Source organism: Taurulus bubalis (genome assembly GCF_910589615.1).
Source record: "Taurulus bubalis genome assembly, chromosome: 2".
NCBI classification, from domain to species: Eukaryota; Metazoa; Chordata; class Actinopteri; order Perciformes; family Cottidae; genus Taurulus; species Taurulus bubalis.
In genome coordinates, this window is record NC_136590.1 from 44,301,470 (window position 1) to 44,323,218 (window position 21,749).

At 42.2% G+C, this 21,749-nt stretch overlaps 1 protein-coding gene across 1 annotated transcript in view; it reads right to left on the bottom strand.

The window, feature by feature from the left end:
* The window catches only part of ntm (neurotrimin), a gene marked incomplete at both ends in the record, with an annotated part of 393,244 nt that extends 375,900 nt beyond the window's left edge, over positions 1 to 17,344 (bottom strand). The window contains one exon of the mRNA XM_079237490.1: positions 17,284 to 17,344. Coding sequence (XP_079093616.1) covers positions 17,284 to 17,344 — 61 coding nt within the window. The remainder of the gene's footprint in view (positions 1 to 17,283) is intronic.
* Positions 17,345 to 21,749: the final 4,405 nt, after the last annotated feature.

The window sequence follows — 21,749 nt, forward strand, 5'->3', positions numbered from 1 at the left end:
CATTTTCCTTGAAGGAGAAATGGGTCCGGGTTCTCATGGGTTAAAGTCATTTATTTAGCCAAACGCTGGACATTTGCTGGTTCCAGCTTCTAATGTGTGATGTTTTGCTCGTTTTGTTCTGGCCAGTCGGTTTGACAGAACAAGAAATTTGTAGAGATCAGCAAATAATCAACAGACTAATTGAACATTTAAACGGGTCATCTTTTCAGCCGGGATAAAGCAAGCTCTTCAAACTGAAGAGAACGCTGCAAGCCAATGCTAAATGGGAGATTTCCATCCTAACACGGCGTAGAAAGAAAACCCCTCAAGGTCAGAAGTGAAGAGTCTTTCTCTCACGCGGTCGCCGGTGGCAGTATTTCACCTCCAGACAAATCCTCATCAAACGTGACGCCATTATCAGGACACACACTCAAGTCTCTCAGCATTAATCTGTCAGCATTCATGCTGTTGCAGAACTCTCCAGCTCTCATTGTGAGCGGTACAGCTTAATTAAGTTGTTAAGAAATGGGGAAGAGATTGGAGGTTTGGGAAAAGAGAGACTCCAGACATACGGAGTGTGTGCGCGTACAGCGTGCAATTAATACACTGCAAGACAAAGAGATGGAAGAGATGGCACGCTGCAAGCAAGAGCCTCGTATTTGTCTCCTGCAGCCTCTCGACAGATGGCTTCAGGTGAGCCAGAGGAGAAGGTGGAGCCGTTGGAGGCCAATATTTGAGGCTGGGTTTTAGATTGCATCTGCTACGTGGCCAAATAAGCAAAGTCACCCATTGGGAGGAGACTCATTTCAGTCTAAGTGTGTGTCTTGAGGAAGTATGTAATTTACAGGAAACAGGTATGAGATATCAAAAGCGCGTTGTGAGGAAAACCAACGGGAGAAATGGTCAAAGCCGTGCTGGTTGGCCGTCAGTAAAATTCTCCACTGCAATGCTTTCTTATTTCCCAAAATTGTATGCGTGTTTTACTTAGTTTTTAAAACGTGCTGATACAGTTGATCATGTGTCCGGTGCTAAATGTATTTTTCTTCTGAAACTGAGACACACTGATTCAAATATACTCAACAGGATGATGAGAAACTATGAAAAATAATTCAAACACTCATAGGATGAAAAGCAGTGAAGTAATAAATGAAGGCAAGTACACGTCTGCAAATTTGATGAAACTTAAAGGAGACTTGAAGATTTGATGAGATGATGGTTTGACACTATTGGCTGGTCGTCTCGTATCCATAACATAAGATATTGACCCTTCGTTAAACCCCGTCCCCCAAGCGCAGACGGGCCAATCATAGCGTAGCATTGCCAGCTCTGACAACGTCCGCGTCTATCTTTGTCTCTTTAACCGGTTTGCCATCCTGGATACATCCTCCAAACACACATTCTAGACACATCATCTGCTTCTGTCTGAAATTGCTCTTTGTTTATCCCAAGAATGGGCACTATTATTGCAGGGAGGGCAGTTAGTGACGGTGTGCGCTCCACGGTAGCGCTGACAGCTTGACGCAGTGTAAGCGGGGGACGGGGCTTAGACGAGGGTCAATTATGCAACGCCTGTTATGAATGTTGCGCTATGCTCAGTCTCTCTGTCTTTTCCCTTGCTTCCTCTATGCGTCACCACATTGTTGTATCAATATGGCCCAACCATAGCAAATGCAGTGTTGAATGCACAATGTCAGCTTCTGTAAGGAAGCCAATGTGATTAAATGACTGCTTTTCACTGTTGAGGATCACTTAGCTACAGCAGTGTGATGGAGCGTCTGTCCATCTTCATTAAAACATGTTGCACTTCCCCTCTCCAGTACAGCATGCTTTATTCATATCCAACATGAAGTACTGAGAGTACAGTTATGTCCAACCTGTTGCAGAATATGCCGAACAAGCCTTTACCTGAAAGAGCCTCAAAAGAGTATACAGAAATGGTTCATATGCAGATGATTTGACCATGTGAAATATGGTTATGCAAGGGTTAATAAAAGATTAGTATGTTAGCTTGCCTGCTTGTTTGTCATTTGTCATGATAGTTATAATAACTGAGCCCAATGATTCATTCTTACAAAGCTTAGTTAGTAACTCTAAATCCATCCTACAAAAGTACTTTGTGACTTAATGTGGGATATTTACATCTAAAGTCAGATATAATGACATGTACCGTAAAAGTCGGGTTACAAGCCGCTCCTACCTCTGGTCAGTGTCCTGCTGTAGCAAGCTAGTAGCAGCGCTAGCTAGCGCTGCTACTAGCTCCCCGCTCCTGCTGCTAGCTCCTGCGGCTAGCTCCGCCCGCTGCTGCTGCTACTGTCCAAGTCCCCTCTGCCCAAGTCGGGTGTCAAACCGGGGCTGGTCTCTACCTTTGGTGGTTGTCGGGGAGCTAGCGGAGAGCTAGCGGAAGTTAGCACGGAACTAGCATGAGCGCCAGCTGGCTACAGCGGGGAGCAAATGGGGACACTGACCGAAGGTAGTAGCGGCGTACAACCCGACTTTTACGGTAAATTAATAAACATCTTCAAACGTATTCGTTCTTGTTATTTCATTTGGATTTTTGTTGTTGTTGTTGGCAGAAGCAAGTTTAAAAGCTTGTTTTCAGCTGTAAAAGTGTAAAACCGTAAATCTGAGTTCAACGTGTTACAACTGGTTGGTCAAATTTACCAACGACTTCATCTATGCTGTGGAAGGAAAATGTTTATATAATCACGGACATATACATATATATATATAAGGAAATGTTGTATCCACATGAGTTGATAGTAAATCCAACTGGTAGTTGTACGTCTCATAAAACCTCAGCCCAAGCAACAGCTGCAGTCGCTCTTAAGCACACATACTTTCCTTTGGTGAAGAGTTCACATGGGGAAAGGTGCTTGGCAGGAGTCACAGTGATGCAAGTACTGCTCGGAAGGGAGGCCTCGAGCGGGTAACCGGAGTTTAGGCCACAAGCCAGGAAAACATCATGACACTAACATCTGGGAGCTGATTGGTGGACGTGGTCAATAACACGTGACGAGAACTATGTAATGAGGAGGATGAGCGTTACTGCACTGGATGTTTTGATATAACTGATATGTCCGGGGGCCTTTTAGAAAGATGATGGGCTTTTGTTAGAAGGACGATGGCAGAATACCGGAACCAGCCTGATTTGTTCGTGATGATGAAGCGTTGCCAATAAATCTACGTGAATTGAACGTCAATCCAGTCTCTCTCGTGTTCAGTGGGAGTGCTGAGTGTCTTCTGAGAGGCTTGTGGAGTCTCACCGTGCAGTCAGTTAAGTAGATAGATTAGAGTGTATTCAGCATCGGCCATTAATAAGGTATTAATCCACATCAATGCATATTCATAGTTCTGTGTTCTTCAATGAGGGAGAAGGCATTAGGCTTGTGGCGATTGGTGATTGGATTGAATATTGACAATGATGAGAATGATACCGATAGTATTTTCCCACTCAAAAACGAAGGCGACTGACTTAATATCAGAAGTAAGATATCAAAAATAATCTGTTGAATCTAAGCCCTATTATGCTTTTAGAGATATTTGTGGCGGAACAGAATGCTTCACCCGATGAGCCCAATTAACCAGCACGAGATTCACTTTGAATTCAAACAAAGCACTTTGTGTTCTCTAACTCCATGGATCTGATTCCAGGATCTCCGTTCTCCATATGTCTCTCACCAAAGCAGACAAACACACCCGCCAAATTAAAGATGATATTATTTCACACCTCTGTCAGATGCCTATCGGCGATCTAGAGTAGCCATGATTGAATCATATGAAAATAGAGGATCACCCAATCCCAAGAAACCCAAGAAGGCAGAGACCGATTTGTGTAACGCCGTAATTGAACTGTTTGCGACTGAAACATTTGAGACACTAATTATTATTCCAAGCAGAGTGTATTTTTACATCTTTAAACATTTCTGGAGGGCATCTTTAAGTGAACTGTCGGTGAGCTAAAACACTCAATTCCCCCTGAAGGGCATTACACTCCGGCTCCTCAGCCAACATGACTCAGAGGCAGCTCAGCTGTAAAGCCAGTGAAGATACGGGATCGTACAAAGTAGATATCCAAAGGTTGCTCCAAAGATAGGGAACAACTGGCATGACCATATTCATAAGGGCCCCTTGATCGCTCACCTTAGGATATGTGACTGTAGATGTCCCCAGGAGCCTCCTCCCCTTTACAGGCAAGTGCTACAGCGCTTTGAGTGCTCGGAAGACGAGAGAAGCTCGATACAAGTACAGTCCTTTCACCGCTTACTGCGCGGTGTTTTGCATGCCTCATAAATGTGTTATATTCATCTATCCATCCATCTTCATCTGCTTATTGGGTCGCGATGGCAGCATTACATAGACCTTGTTTTAACCTCTAGGATCATCACAGCCCCAAGGAACCAGAGCATTTAGATCAGGGGTGTCAAACATACGGCCCGCGGGATAATTGTTATAATTGCAGAAAAGAAAAAAAAGCTGAGCTGGGGGTCAAACCACTGATCCACTGATTGAAAAACGGGCATGCTATCCATTGACCCAGAGTCGCAATTGATTACTGCACTGACATTATTACACATATTGCTCAACTGCGAGGGGAATCTGCAGAGGAGAGTCCAGGCAGGTAAACAGTGTGCTAATTTTTGGTCTTTATGTTTCTGGTTTATTGTAAAAATACCTTAAAATAGGGTTTATCATCCAAAAACCTTCACCAATGATATAAACATAGAATAATATTGTCATTATGTATGCATTAATATGCTGTGATTTTACTGGTTCGGCCCACTTGAGATGAAAATGGGCAGCATGCATCAAATGAGTTTGACACCCCTGATTTAGATGATGTTTGGTTGCCAACAAAATAGGAACACTTTCTGTGAGAGTCTTTCCAAAATGTCATCGCGCCATGATATCATTATTATGACATTTATGTGAAATTGGCATTTATAGCAAATGAATTCTTGTTTGTTTCTTTGTTTGTGCCAAATTAAAATACATTTATTCCAAGTGTTCCTTAGATATTTATGTTTTCGAGAACGGACGAACGACCCCAACATATAATCTCTCCCCCTACAGCTGTCGGCATTAAAAAAAAACGTTCTGTTATCTGTCAGGTTTTTTTTGGATGCAATAGTTAGTAGTTTTCAAACCGCCGTGTAGTGAGTGTGTTGGCCTTGGTTCAGGGCAGAATCACAAAGTAGCCGCTGACTTCATGACTATTTGTAGGATTCCTGCAGATTTGGAAAGTGGCCAAGAAGCTTTTGTTGAAGCGGGGATTGATCATTAAAGCTCATTTTCAGGAAAGCGATGCACTCTAGTTTCTGGCCCTTTTTCACATTATGAGAAGGAAAAACAAAGAGATTTTTCAATTTAGGACAAAGGCCTTTTGGCCTAAATAAGTAGTTAGTCATAGCAAGGCAAAGCAAAAGGCTTAGCAGGAATAACAGCAATGGGATTTTGATTAATGAGAAACATTCACTTTTGTATTGACCATTTAAAAGACTATTAAGATTGCCACTCAAGCGTTGAGCATTAATTATAATGCAGGCCTACATAAGCTTCCATGAAATTTAATGAGCATTGTAAAGTCTGAAGCAATGCAAAAAGCTTTCAGATGAAAATGAAGTAAAGGAAGTCCTGAAACAACAGCCAAGACACACTGAGGATATTCTATCATCTCATATTCTTCAATGTATTCTGACTAAATGTTGTTCACACTCAATGCTCCCAGTATATTTAAAAAAATGTGGAAATACTGGAAAAGAGAATCGGACCAAATTAAGATATTGCACTGGAGTGTGGAGGATATTGTGATTAGTAATAATTGTTGCTGCACCATTCATCCAGTCATTATAACAAATACAACATGTGTATTGTAACACCTTCAGTGCTTGAGGCTGTTGCATGAGAGCAGTTGCTGCACATTAATGCTGCTGTCGGTCATCAGCAAGGATTCGCAGCTCTGTGGCATCAGAATTCATCTTAGACAGCTGCTGCTGATGGGATTGCAATTAAAAGACTAATTTAGTGCAGACTGGCAACCGCAGCACATCCGCCCAGATGCCAAGGAAGCAACACTTCACGAGCCGGGGATGCTCTCCATTTTAATACAGCATGCCTCCTCGACCAACCGATATTTCATAAATATTCACAAACACAGGGGGGAGTCTGTGGATGCCGTGTGCTTTGTTCCTGCAAGCTGAATCACTCCAGACTAAAAACATGACTGTCATAACATCGACACTGTGGAAACTCAATAGTCATGAGTTTACATATGCTGAACGTAGCCCCGCAGACTCCTGCACTCGTTACAGCGAACAGAAATACAAAGCGTCCCGGCTTCTGTCTTTCTTATCGCCGCTGCGAGCGCCTGTAGGTCCTTTCAGGGGTGCTTTAAGTTATATCAGCTGTATCGATCTGTTAACTTTGCATTCATCAGTCACAAGGTTAGGGAACAATTCAGATAACATCACCACGCTGTGCCCCCCCCATCCCCAGTGGGACATTTGGAGTGAATATCTCAATGTCCTGAAGCGTCCTGCCTCTGCTGGATGGAGCGAGTCACCTCTGTTTGCAGGTGGTTACCCATCAGATAACGGAGTGATGGGCCGCTCCCCGTTTTTTTGGAGTTGGTCGAAGAACTTTGCGGCTCAATCGTGAGAAAAAAAAAATAATGACAGCTTTATTTCTAATGAAGATTCTTGCTCTCAGGAGGCTCCACTATTTCCTGTTAACAGACTCTCAGATACCACCACAAAGGCCTTTGCCAAGGGGCTTCCAGCGCAATCAATGATAGCGCTAATTGAAATATTATCTCTCGTGCTTCACGCAAATGCCCAGGCAAGCCCCCAATAATTGCACACAGATTATTCCACAGGCCACGTGCTCGCTAACCGCTAACTCTGCCATCTGCTCCAGAATTACAGCGTACTGCTGCACTAGTTAAGTGGCCCCGGTGCACAGCGACTCCCGAGGTGTGAGACGCCCCCCTGCTATTAATGCACGAGAGCAGGACCGAGTCTCAAGTGGCCTCCTTATCACAGCATCCATGTCAGGGGATGGTGCCTGATTGAAACTGCTCACCTAAATGATGTACATTTCCCTTCCCTTGGTTTCAAATCCGGAAGATTGAGCGAAGTATCGTAGGCCGATTGTATCAGGAGAGTGAATAGCTGTTGCGCAACCATTTCCCATTCTAGGCTACAGGTAAGCTGTAGAATGCAGATAATGGGATTCCCACATCATGTCAGGGTCACTCAAACACAGGAAAGGAAACAAAAGACTAATTAGAGTCAGATAGCGAGACAGAAAGCTGCTTGGGTGATATCGCTTCCTGCTAAATAAACTGTAGTTTCACCTAATGACATTGTCCCCTGGCTCTTGATTTTACGGGTATAATACACCATTGTACTCCCACAGAGCACGCATCACTGTGGCTTGATCTTCAACACGTGTGTGTCATCTGCTGAGTGACGCGTGGCGCTGCAGAAACAACCCTCAGTGCTCAGGCCGTCCTGACAAAAGACTAATTGTCCTTCAGCGTGATTCCACTGAGACGCCTTGCCTCTCCTTTCTCTTCACTGCGTTCTCTTCTCAGCCGACTCTCGAAACGTGTACAAGCAAGTAAATGGACTGTTCGATCTTTTCTAGTCTTCACACCACTCAAAGCACTTTAACACTACGAGTCTGCATTCACCCATTCATATGGGGTTCATACACATGTTGACCAATGGGTTTCCATGACTTTCAACCAATTTTGTGAAATCTCAGTAAATGTAGTATTTAAACTAACAATGAGAATACAAAGCATACAGTAAACCTTAAATGACTCAAATGAATGAGACAATAGTTTGATTAAAAGAATAAACATTTATATAGATGCCTGTATGTATGCCTGCTTATATTTTGAGCGTTTTTCTTTTAAAAGCATATTAATTATTTCAAACTCAGCGTAAATGAACGACATGAACACATGAATATAACACATTTACATGACTTTTACAACACTTTTGGGATTTTATTTTTTTCAAGGACTTTTCCAGGGCTGGAAATAACCATTTTAAGATTCCAGGACTATTCCAGATTAGTCATATTAGTCTTCATTCACACACTGTTGGGATGGGCTAAGGAGCCACCTGCCCATCAGGAGTGTCTTTCCCAAGAACACTTAAACATGGGCTAGCAGAGCCGGGGATCGAACCGCCGATCGAAGCCACAGTGGAGACACACGAATACATGGACTGTCTGAATTACTTCATATACATCAGCTCTAAGAGCCGTTTTCATAGTTCGATCAATGAGAACACTAAACGTTGAATTACTGCTTTTATTACGTGTTATTGGTGGATACACACAAGAAGGAGTGGCGGCTCGTTGTACCGGCTGAACGGTGCGGTGCAGGGAAGTTTGAAGTGACTCCATGCATCCGTTACAGAGATATTATTCAAAGTATGAAGTGAGGCTGAATCCCCATGGGTCGCTCCATTGTATCTCGCTCCAGGCAAGCGTTTCTTACAGAGTGAACTGAGAGAAGAGGAAGACTTTCATTTGGCAGGTCACTTTACTGATGCACGTGTTCCTCAGATGCATCGCATCTCGTCACGAATGACCACTTAGAGAGTGAAACATGAGCCCATGACAGAATATGTATGCTGTCCTTGAATAAATCACATTTGGCTTTGATGCTATAAACGCTTCACATGTGCTGTAATTTAGAAAAAGCGTATATGAAATAACAAATGAAAATGTGACAATAATTTGGTTTCTTTGATTCCTTTCCGAGGTCACGTCGCTCTCTCCTCCTGCTTGGTACTTTATCATTATGATTACATTTCCCGTTAAGCTTCACCAAAAATATAAATAATGTGAAATAGCAGATGATATGTTAGATTATGCAAATAAGATGCAGAAAATGGCAATAACATCCGTAACTTAGGGCTGCAGATACTGTAACTGCTTCATAAATAATGTTCCTGACAAAAAAGAATAGCTTGTGAAACGCCTTGTAGCTTGGAATATTTGTCTCTCAGCTCTTTCCTGTTTACTTTTGCTCACGTAAACTCTTCAGAAAGGTTGTTCCTTTGAGTCAAAAGTCAAAAAACATCGGTGCTTCATGGAACTCTGCAAACAGCCTTTAGCATTCCCTCACCCCAAATAACACACATTATTATATATAAGTAAAGTCAATGTGTGGTGAAGCCGAAAGTCACTGCTGAGTCCTACCGAAATACAAAAATCGGTATTCGGGACGGTCCTAATATGAATATACATCCAGCAGCACTTCCATAGAATCAAACAGTGCAGAGTTCAAGCTGTGAGTTTCCCAGGAGGCAGCATTCCTCAGACACGACAACCTGTTGAATGGACTCGGCCTGAAGTCACCATCCCTGTTGCTTATTAATCAGCCCTCCCTGGCGAGGTCCCTGGTGGCCACCCGGTCACATGACCTCTCCACTGGAACGTGGCAAAGAGAGGAAGCGTCCCCGTAACTATAAGTATTGCTACTGTGTGATGATGATGCATTATCTGAGAGCCTGGACGTAAAAGTGAGCACATTTCCATCACCTACAGTATCAAAAATAAAGAAAAAGATCATATTCTACATTTCAGAAGGTGTGTGTGTGTCTGGTTCTCTGTACCCGTGTAATGCAGGCATGTGTAATGCAGTTATAAGTGTATACAGTAATAGCCTAATCGAATTGTATTCAAGAAATGTGTTTTTTCTCAGCACCTCCTGAGATGTGTTGTTTTCCTTCCTAGCCTCCTCCAGTGCAGCCTCAGTATGAAAGCCTTCACTGAAGTTCCAGTGCTGCGAATGGATTGTTGACCCTGACTGAGTGTGACTAAATCAATCAGGCTTCCATTAAACTCCACTGCAAAATTCCTGCAAAATATTCATTTGTGATATGAACCTGTGAAAATACCAAACACACACGCACAGAAATGTAGAAACACTGAGTACAGGAAGAGAATGCAACATGGAGATCGCTTCCCACCCGAGGAACGAAGGAGACAACTGGAGAACAATTACCTCCAATTTACGATCTGCCTTTTCAGAAAACAAACAGGCTGTCTGCTGGTTGCCGTGGAACAGACAAAGTTGCAATTTCACATCTGCAGAGCCACAATTTTCAGTTACAGACCACAGACACTCATCATCTCATAATGTGTATAATTTCCTTCATATTATATTGTGAAGAGAAGCAGTTTGATGGGGAAACAAGTCTCACATTCAAAGCAAACCTCTAGCTCTCGATGATCCATCTGTCATTGCTGGGTCCGGATGGTTGCAAAGGGGCGGAAATTTTCCGGTAAATTTCCGGAAAGTTTCCACGGGAAAAAAAAATGTGCCTACGTTTTTTTGCAAAAGCATATAACAGGGAACTTAAATGTAGTTGAGAACAAGCCTACAAGGTAAAGACAGTTGAATCACCCCAACATGTCCAGTTTATTCCTGTTAATTCCCGTTGATTCCCGTGGAAAGTTTCCAACTTTGAATATTCCCAGAATTTTGCAACCCTACATCCATCATACATTTCGGGTGCAGATTGTACTTCGGGTGCAGGGAACCTCATAAAAACTGTACATCCTGAATCTGATTCTTTTTTCATTACTATTTACATTGCTAGTCCACCTAAATACCAGGGCTCTCATTCTTTACTATTAACTGTGTTGGTAAGAGAACATAAAGTATGTGGATTGTAGTTATCTAACTGAATTTAAAATCCACACAGTATATGAGCAATACGCTGGACCACCCATCAGTTCACTCATTCATTCTGGGCCCTGAATCCAGCCGTCACTGTCCTCAGAACACTTCAACTGAACACAGGCTGGAACACCAACTGATAGACAGCTATGGTATTTTGAAGTGGTACTTCTCATAGCCAGTACTCGATGGAGTTTGGAGAGACAGACAAAGCAATGATCTGCTGACGGGGTCCACTGCCTCACTTCACCTCACACAAGCCGGTTTCAACATGCACTACCAAATGGGCCCTATTTTCACCACAATACTACGACTAATAATAATAATAATGATAACAATACTTATTCATCAAGGTCTGCCCCACACATCTGAATTCAACGCTGATTTGTCTCTTCAGCTGTCTGAACCGGGCCGCTCCGCTCATGCTATAGCCTATAAAGTTATTTATAGACCACAAAGAGATTTGCACGGCTTTGTTTTAAGGAAAATATCTGGCAGAAAATGTGTCACAGTCGGTCATTTAGCCAGCCACCGCCAACAACCTTGTGTTTAGTTTCAAAAGGTATCTAACTATCTATATTGCGCCTATGCAATCCTTGTGTTTTGTGTTCAATACTGTGTCATACAGTTTTCAATTAATATCGGTTGTGGCGGATTCTTGGAGCTAAATCATCTTTTTAGCTGAGGAGCTGTCCATGGTGTTGAAAGGTGAGCTGTAGGAGTCATGAAATCATTCACCCATCCTGGTGGAAATGCCTAAACGAGGACGTGTGGGTGTGCATGAACTTGTGGCACGCCTAAGTGTCCAGTTTAGGGTTAGGAGATATGTTCTGGTCTGACCTTAATTATTGTACTTTGTTCTGTGTTCATTAGTAGTCGGTGTCACACGGTGTTTGATCACATTGCCCTCCGTCCCCAGCGTTATTTAGCTTTCTTGTGTTTTCTTTTTTTAATAGAAAAAAAAACAACTTTTTTTTTTTTCAGTGAACAGAAATATAGTTTTCAAAGAGACTACATGACTTCCACCCATCAAAGCGTTAGCTTGGCCAATAGTGAAACCAGAAAGTGAAACTGGGGTCCCCGATCAATCATTATAGATACAAACAATATACCCATCATAAGTTAAACAAAATATTGATATGTGTGAGTTAATAAGCTACATGAATAGATTACATTTCAGCTAAAATAGACAAAAACAAATAGGAGCAAGAAAACTAGCAAACGATCTGAGGGGTCACCTGTGAATTAACAGTGTCTGTTTACTTCTTTAATGTGAAGAGATTCTGCGTTTGTAGTTATTCATACACACATACAAACATATTGAACGTGACAAAGCCATGATATTCATCCTGTAGCTCACAGCTGAAAGCAACAGATGATTATGTGTGTGTGTGTGTGAAGTGAAGTCAATCACTATCTGGAGTAAAGGTCATTGAGGCCGGTTCAAGGAAAGTGCATCGAAAACGATGCACTCCACAAGCTTCATGTTCAAGCATCCGACATCGCAGCGTGGGAGTGGGAGTGTCTGAACCTGAACTCCTGCTTTCCATCCCAGAAGCCGGCTTCAGCAGCATCTCATGTCCAATTTACATGGCGTCCATGTATCTGGTTGGATATCACGACGTCTACCTGCCGTTGTGGGCCATCTGCATGCTCTGCCTGGCTTTGTGAGGACTGTGCACGCGGAGACGGACAAAGACCTGTTTTAGAGCAACAGCTCTGCCTCTCTTTTTGCCTTGAGATCCCTACTGAGTTGCTGTAGCCCTGCGATAAGAGGAAAACACACTCAAGCCATCAACAATGATCTCAATGTCTTTAACAAAAGGCTGCACACAGCCAGCACACCACGGCTCCGTACCACCACCCCTATCCATCTCTGCTCTCTTAGCCGGTCGTCCAATAACAGCTGTTGCTCCAAATATCGATGTAACCGGCTATAATTCTGGTCTTTGGCCGACACGGGCCGACGGAGGAGGGACGACGACACAATGCACAAGCCCGCCGGGGGGCTCGGCCAAGAAGACGACAACAAAAAAACACCAGAGTTTGTGCTGCATCCTGGCAACAGCAGCACGGTCTTCTCCCAGCCACATACGGAGACAGAGGGAGGGAGGAAGCCCGCTTAGACAATGAGGCTGCCTCATTACCAGTGTTTATCTTAAGCCGGATTAATACTGCAGAAAGAAACGCTCCTCTTTTCTCCGTAAGGAAAAGAACATGTGCTGCTTCCTTTTGGGCAGTTTGATATCGGGGTGTTTTCTTGTGTTTGTGAGGTTTGCCTTTTCTTTTCTTCTTGCAACTTCTTTTCCTTCTTGAGACACAAAGCAAACATGACATGACATGATGCTTCCCATCTCACATGTCTGTTCGCTCGGTGCGCATGGAAGACGATCAACTGTTGGGGTTCAGATCCCCTCCTGGCTTCAGGAAGCCCTCTGAAAGCTACTTGCATATTCAATCCACTTGCAGGAAGAAAAAGGAGGAGCAGTAACTCTGCACAGCTCATTCAAGGTACACGGTCTTTTTTTCCCCTTGTGTAAGTGTCTCAATCCTGCCATGGTTGTGCATACAACTGCCAAACATATTACATTAGAGAAAAGTACATTCAGGACGAGACCATGAAATATTCTCAATTATTTTGTTCCCGTTGCACAGGAGAAAGCCAAAGGAGTGCGTGACACTGTGAGGCACTCTGCATAATGCCGCCTGTGTCCTGGTAATTATTTCTACGTAAAAAAAAAAAAAGCTGCAAAATGCATCAACAGGAAAGTGAACAGATCTTCATTTTGGACAAAGCCTCCCACCCTCCAGTGAGCTGACACAGCCCCACAGCAATTTTAGCCCGCGGCTCATCCCCCCGAGGCGCTCCGAGAAGTGCTTCCAGTTATTCCACTTATTGGTGTCGACTGCCATCAGATGCGCGGCGCTTCCTGACACAGTGCTCCGGCCTCAGCCAGCCAGCTAGAGCCTCTCACCGTCTCCATCAAGCGCACCCGATGGGCTTCCTCTGCTCCTGTGATCTCCTGCTCTCTGCATCCACCCCACCGGCCTCCTTCTGACCTGCAGGCTCCTCTGCATATCTGTACACGAGCCAACATATCAATATTTCTCTCGTGAACTGTGAAGAAGTGCACATTTGAGATTATTGGATCAGACCATGAGAGGAGCTACTATCTATTTCTAAAATAGACCCTCAGTCCTGCGTGTTAAAACAATGAAGACAGCATACTTGGCAGCTAAACCCATATTGATTAAAAGGGGTTTAAATTGGATAAAGGAAAGATAATACTGGCTTTCTAAAATGATCCGGGTTTGGTTCCGATAGCTCGTCCGTTCTGGATCAGATTCCTGTTTGGAACCAGAGTTCTGCTGCTACATAATCTATCAACAAACCAAGCTTTTTATTAGCAAAGAGCATTAATAATATACAACATATACTCAAATATCAAATATTAATTGAATGTTTTCCTTCTGCTGACCGTTGCTTTGGGCAAAATAAAATGCATGACATCAATAAATGTGCCTGTAAGGCCAAAACAACACATGGTTCAGGAACTCTTTGCATTCTGGTGTCTGCACTTGGCCAGAGATTATTTGTTTGCAAAAGAAACCTCAGTCCGGATGAATTAAGCCACCAATAAACCTCCGAATGTGTCGGCCTTCACAACAAACGGTGATTACAAGTACAAGTTTGCTGTGCAAAGATATGTATATAGCTTACTGTCGCGATCATTTCTGAAACAATAGTGTATCGATATGTCCCGACTAGTGTGGACAGGTGTTGGAAATTAGCATTCGCTATATAGACTTAACACAGTGCATCTGTTTTTTCCTTTGTGCATATATGTGTGCTAGAAAGTCTAATGCCATGATGATGTCCACATCAAATAAATAAAGTCAAGTATGGACCGTACACTGGAGAGCGGCGCTCTGCGACGTGAAGCACTCCTGCGACACATCATGGATGAAGCAGTGAGGAGCACAATATGTGATGCACGTATTCGACTATCCAGGTGCAGAAAGTTGTATTTTCAGCTCTAATTTGAGTGTATTGCAATATATTGCAACATGTATTGTATTGCATCCTATTGCAATAGATCATATCGTGACACGTGTGTCGCGATACGCATCGTATCAGGAGGTGCTTTCCGATACACAGCCCTAGATCTCAGCGCTACAATAAAGTATGAGTGAAACCCCCGGTGCTGATCGGTAGGCAGGGTTGGTTATTGATCTAGCTTAGTGGAAAGAACGTGTTTATCACCCTCCATCTTCGCCTTCGGTGCCTCATCTGACAACAGGCCATTCATTCGGGTAGAGTTTCTGCAGTTTGCTCCGGTTGTTCCACTGTCCATCATTGCCCTACCCGGGGATGGCGACAGTAAGTATTTGTGTTGAGTTGCCTCTTAGCGAGATGCTCACTGGTAATGCCGTGTACGTGTAGGGCTATTATTGTGGAGGGTAAGAAGGGAAGGAGTGCAGCTGTAATGCGCTCTCGTTGGCAATGTGGGAGGCAATAAAGAGTGTGCTGGTTTGGTTTAGACTACGCAGCATGTTATCATGTTATTACTTTCACAAGTATAGATCCTTTGTGCCGTAAAAAGGAGCTTTTGTTTTCCAGGTTAATCGTACCCGATGAAGGACAGAATATCACAGAGAAAGTAAAGCTTATATGGAACCAATCTAAATGCTGATGGTGTCATTATTCTCATGACATTCTGAAACCAACAATATCATTCATAATGATAAGTTAAAGCTAACGGATACTGCCAAGCCTTACAAACTAGGCCTGGTTGGGTTCAGTAAGGATGGAGTTGATGAGCCGCAGATGCGACGCTGTCCAACACAACCCTAATTATGAAATATTGCCTTTTATTGTGGCTATTTACCCTGCTCACCTGTAAATCTGCCTGTCTTTATGCATTCATTATCCTCCATATTTTCCTTTTGCTCTGTTTATTTGTTACCTCATCAAAAATGCAGGATACTTTTTGCGGGGTCTCATCTGTCCCCTGTCTGTTGCTGCAATGACCCAATTTCTCCATGGGAACATTTAAGTTTCATCCAATCTAACACATCTCTGAATCTGCAGGAGATCTGATGATATGCAAATGACTTCGGCACAATTTCTGTGCAGCCTGGAAGAATGTATGGGACTTGAAATGCAATTTTTTTTTTTTTTCAGGTGCGGCAATGTGACCCAAAACAAAACGCCATCCCCCCGGGCTTCCTGTTTCAGCGGGAGTGTGTATTTTTAAAAAGGTTCTCTTTCACTTGACACCGTTTCTTGCCTGCAAAAATAATGGCCGTACTACTTTGCTACATATAATTATATACATGGTACATTAGGGTATAACGGTGACTCATTGAGTGGGGTTAAAGCAAGTGACCTCTGGTCCACCAAACCACACACGGTGATCCACTTGATTGTTCCATCTCCTTCTTATCTAAAAAACATAATTAGGCTGAAACGTGCACAAAGAGTCTGCGCCCCAGTTGTTTCAGAGAAACTGTGAGCCAGGGCTCACTCAGAGCAGCTGAGGTGATATTAGATGAGAGAAATGAAACACTTGCACGCTGGTCAAAAGCACACACACACACAGAAAGGTATCAGCAAATACACGATAAAGGATTTAAAGCTGTGACCTTTTCTCTACTTTAGAAATCACTATTTGTAAATCATCATTCTAGCCCTTTATGCTAAACAAGTAAGAAAAAGACAAGTTTGACTTGTCTGTGCTCCAACTGGAGACACATCTGAGAGCGAAGAGGCTGCTGGACAAATACAACTGTAGCTTTTGGAGAGCTTGAAGAACATTCAGCCATTCATCCATTCGACTATTCCCCCGTTTAATGACCACTGGTCCTCATCAGAGGACAATGAGGATGAACAGTAGTCATCTTTCCTGGACTGCAGACTGGAGAAGGAGCCTGGGCAACAGGATACAGGTGCGCAGGACGCACACATGGGGGAGTATAAAAGGCTTCGTCTGTATTTGCATGCAGCTCTATCCCGCCACACAGGTGTAGACAAGGTCAGGGACAGAGAGCCGCTCCAGCAGCAAAGCCCTCCCGCCTGCTCGGAGAACGCAGGGCTTAACTCGGGTGACCTGACCGCGCAGTCAACGTGGATTAAGAATTAATACTTCATCAACTTTGCAGCAAAGACCTCCGTCCGTGAGATTTAGTCCGCGGGCAGCAGGAGCCCCGAGCCCCGTGCCGAGCTGCTCCGTTACGGGGCGCGTTCTCTCCATAAAGAGACCGCGCGGCAACATCAAAGCGTATCGGCTCTTCTGATCTTCCTCGGCCCCCAAAACGCACACAGACCAAGCCAACGTGAAAGAGTGGAGGATGACCACGGCACGGGTTAAAGTTCCAGAGAGTAAAAATACACCGAGAACAACTACTTGGATACTTGGAGAGTCAACCGTGGCTCCAGGCGGATGAGGCGCGACTTCACTAATCACTTCGTTTAAGCTGCGGCTTACATGACAAGCATCTCGGGAGTCAAAGGTAGGCGCGCGGACTGACCGCGACCCTGACAGCCGGCCCCGGCTCACACAGAGTCGGACACGGCGAGGGAACAAGTGCGCATCACTTACCTTGCTCCATCAGCAGGACGGTCATCCCGACCAGCATAGCCCAGTACAGAGGGTTCTTCATGGTCACCGAGCTGCCCGTCTGTCCGCTGCGTGCCGCCGTCTGGGAGATATTAAAGCCTGCGAGTGTCTCTGAAAATCCCGAAAAGTGCTTTTTCTTCAAGTCCCCCGGTCCTCCTGTGCGACTGTAACGCGTCCACCAACGCTGCGCTCAACAAAGTCCCTCCTTCAGCTGAGAGGTTATTGGCAGCGGTGCTGGAGGGGAAAGCCGACGGGAATCACACCGCCGAGTCCGGTTTGGTGCTTTTCAAGTTACGTCAAGTAGTGCGCGAGCAGCGAATGCACCTTTACTTTGAAAGAGAAGCCGACCTACTTCCGGTCCTTACCTGGTTGTATGCAGCGAGCTTAAAGCGGCTTTTAACGCCGACTCCTGCACGCCCGCAGTCCGAAAACCAGCGTGTCTACTTGTTATCGGGTGGTATTTATCTTATTATAGTTAGAAGGGCACGAGCCCAAGGGAACGCCCATTTGTGTCTGTGTGATGGAACAAATAATGCAGCAGTCATAATGAGAAACTGTCTCAAAATAATAACTAAGTATCTCAAAATAATGACTTAATATCTTAAGATAATGACTTAGTATCTCAAAATAATGACTTAATATCTTAAGATAATGACTTAGTATCTCAAAATAATGGCTAAGTATCTCAAAATAATGACTTAATGTGTCAAAATAATGACTTAATATCTACAAATAATAACTAAGTGTCTCAAAATAATGACTTAATCTCTTAAAATAATAACTTTGTATCTCAAAATAATTGAGTATCTCAAAATAATAGCTAAGTATCTTAAAATAATGACTAACTGTCTCAAAATAATAACTTTGTATCTCAAAACAATAACTAAGGGTATCAAAATAATGACTTAATCTCTTAAAATAATGACTTAGTATCTCAAAATAATAGCTAAGTATCTTAAAATAATGACTTTGTATCTCAAAATAATAGCTAAGTATCTAAAAATAATAACTTTGTATCTCAAAACAATAACTAAGGGAACCAAAATAATGACTTAATCTCTTAAAATAATGACTTAGTATCTCAAAATAATAGCTAAGTATCTTAAAATAATGACTTAGTATCTCAAAATAATAGCTAAGTATCTTAAAATAATGACTTAGTATCTCAAAATAATAGCTAAGTATCTAAAAATAATAACTTTGTATCTCAAAACAATAACTAAGGGTATCAAAATAATGACTTAACCTCTTAAAATAATGACTTAGTATCTAAAAATAATAACTAAGTCTCTCAAAATAATAACTTAGTATCTCAAACTAATGACTTAATATCTCAAAATAATGACTAAGTGTCTCAAAATAACGACTTAATATCTTAACATAATAACGTAGTATCTCAAAATAATGACTTAATATCTTAAGATAATAAGATAATTACGTAGTCTCTCAAAATAATGACTTAAGATAATAAGATAATAACGTAGTCTCTCAAAATAATGGCTAAGTCTATCAAAATAATAACTTAGTATCTCAAACGAATGACTTAGTATCTCAAACTAATGACTAAGTGTCTCAAAACAATGACTTAATATCTTAAGATAATAAGATAATAATGTAGTATCTCAAAATAATGGCTAAGTCTCGCAAAATAATAACTTAATATCTCAAACTAATGACTTAGTATCTCAAAATAATAACTTTGTGTTTCAAAATAATGAGAAAATATCTTCAAGAAATTGCTTTGAATCTCAAAATGATGATCCATCTCAATATTTTGACTTAAGCTCATTCCAAAAAAATGAGTTAATATTTTGAGATAAGTAAGTCATTGTGTTTAGATACTCAGTAATTCTTTTTGAGATTATTATTATTATCATTATATTGAGAAACTTAGTCAATATTTTTGAAATGCTAGGTAAAATATTGAGAACGTTTCTCATAATTTGAGATGAAAGCTCAAGGTTTTTGAGGACCAAAGTTGTGGAAATCGGCTCCCATAACCCGGGGCCGGGACCCTCTAAAGGGTGATAAGAAAGTTTTATTTTTTATTTCATTTTTTGTGCTTTCAACAATATGTGTTAAGCCAAATGAGTTGCATAAATTATTAAAGCATAAACCAACAGATGTATTTGCACGACAAACGTGAACATTAAAAACACCCGTAATCCACAAATTCTCATATCAGACATCATACATGATAAGAGATCTGAAAAGTCAGAGATAAAGTCAAGTTTTCATCACACAGATGAGATTATAGATCTTCAAATGAGGTGAAATCGCCAAAGCAGATGGGAGAGCATTGAGATCTCTGCAGTGTGTTACAGCTCCACGTCCACGGTGGGAGTAGTGAGTGGGGGATGCTTCCATCAAGGAGGGGGTCTCAATACTTTGTCAAACATATGTCTTTGTTACCATGTGAAAACTAAGCTTAAAGGAGGAAACTGGAATTACCGCCTCTCGGTTGTAGGCCTCCACCAACCAGTCATGTTGCAGTTTACATCACTGTCTGTCCAAAATGTCCAAAACTTTATCCTATTAGTTAAATATATGTATATTTTTTTTTAATTAAGTGTTGTGGTGGTAACAGATCTTCGTCAACGTACTACTGGAAATACTGCTGTGGGCTCCAGTCTCTACGGCTCATTTGGGTACCATCATGTGCATTCTGTGTCCTTCCAACACAGGCATGAACCTAAGAGAAAAACAAAGCACACTCAATGATTTAGTGCAATTAACATGTTGTAAAAATGTTAAAGGCCTCAGAACATGTTGGTTTTGGCCCACAGAGGACAGGCCTCTGGCCCTGCATCTGGCTGCTCACCTGAGCTCTCTCCCTCTCCTGTCTGATAGGTCTAGGTTTGAATCTCCCTCAATGATTCTGTTAAGAATCCTCTCTGCCTCGGTCATAGAGCTCTCTACTAGAAAAATAGTACAAAGTCCTGACGTGCTCTACAGCAGTGCTTTTCAACCACTGTCCCGTGAGAGATAGTCAGGTGTGCCGTGGGAAAATGTCCAATTTCACTTATTCGGTCCCAAAAATATTATTTAGTTGCCGCAAATAATTTGCCATTGTTGAACCTGCAAAATAGTGGCTGGCCTAGTAATTGAATACTCTTCCATGCCAGTAGGCAGCGCAATAATTACCTACCATATGTGCTGTATTATGCTACAATGTGACATTTTGTAACTTTTTGGGTTGTTGGTGTGCCGCAGGATTTATTTATTGTAGAAATCAAGGTTGAAAAACACTGCTCTACAGCCTACAATAATAAATGAGTTGTATTTCCTATGACAATAAAGAAGCTCTGCTCTGAAAACTACCTCAAATTACTCCTTAGATGTTTACTTACTAAAAACAAGCCACATATAACATGAAAAAAACATGAGAGAAATTAGCAAAAACACAATGTGCACTACAGTGTACACAAATGAATTGCCGGCCCTCTGGCTTTCACCTGCATGGTGGCATAACAAAAACACGAAATACTTGTTACTCGGGGATTAATCGCCTATTCGATCTAAGGAGCCTGATCTCACAATCTGGCACGCGAACATGTGCTTGTGAAACAAAGCATTGTTCTCGATAGCAACAACATAAAGCTGCTGTTTCAAAATCAAAGAATACATGTATTAATCAGCGCACTCATAAGAACTAACAGGACCAGAGCGCGAGGTATATTATGACTTAATGAACGATCTCTATAACCAGCAGGGGGAGGAGCTAGAAACAGATGTTGGCAGCTTGAGTCCCTTCACTAGCTGTCGTCTTCCTTCTGTCTCTGGATTCATGCAATGAGGGGAAATAGAATTAGGACACGAAGTTCTATTTACAACCAAGAAAAGCAAGCAAGAATAAACTGTCTGTCAATCCCTATTTCAGTTTGTTTGGACAGCTCCGCACTACACACACACACACACACACACACACACACACACACACACACACACACACACACACACACACAAAACAGCACGTTCTATTATAGAATATGATTCAGTCTACAATACAGTGGAGTTCACTATTTGACAAATGCAATTCATCATTCAAACTAAGTCTATTGAATTTGCACTTTGTCTTCTTTGCAGTAGGACTCTGTATGTCGTGGCAGTTTTATCAAAAGTTCTTTTAATTTTGGTCTAACGCCAGAAATGGCTTAAATTCCTCATAAACAAAAAATGTTTATTCCTCATTTGTCACATAACATTTCTAACTATTTTTCCATTTTTTTAACCTTTTCAGCCCTGCAAGGCAAAGCAGCACCTGTTTTCAGACAATTTTTATTTGATTTTGTTTGAACGTTTCTTTAATTATCTCCAGAACCACATCGTTGTTTAGCTTCATTTAAAGTTCTACAGTTCCACAACCCTTGTGAGAAGATACATATGGTGTAAAACATAACTAAAGTAACCGCGGCGGCCGTAAGGTTTCACCAAATCCATGATAAATA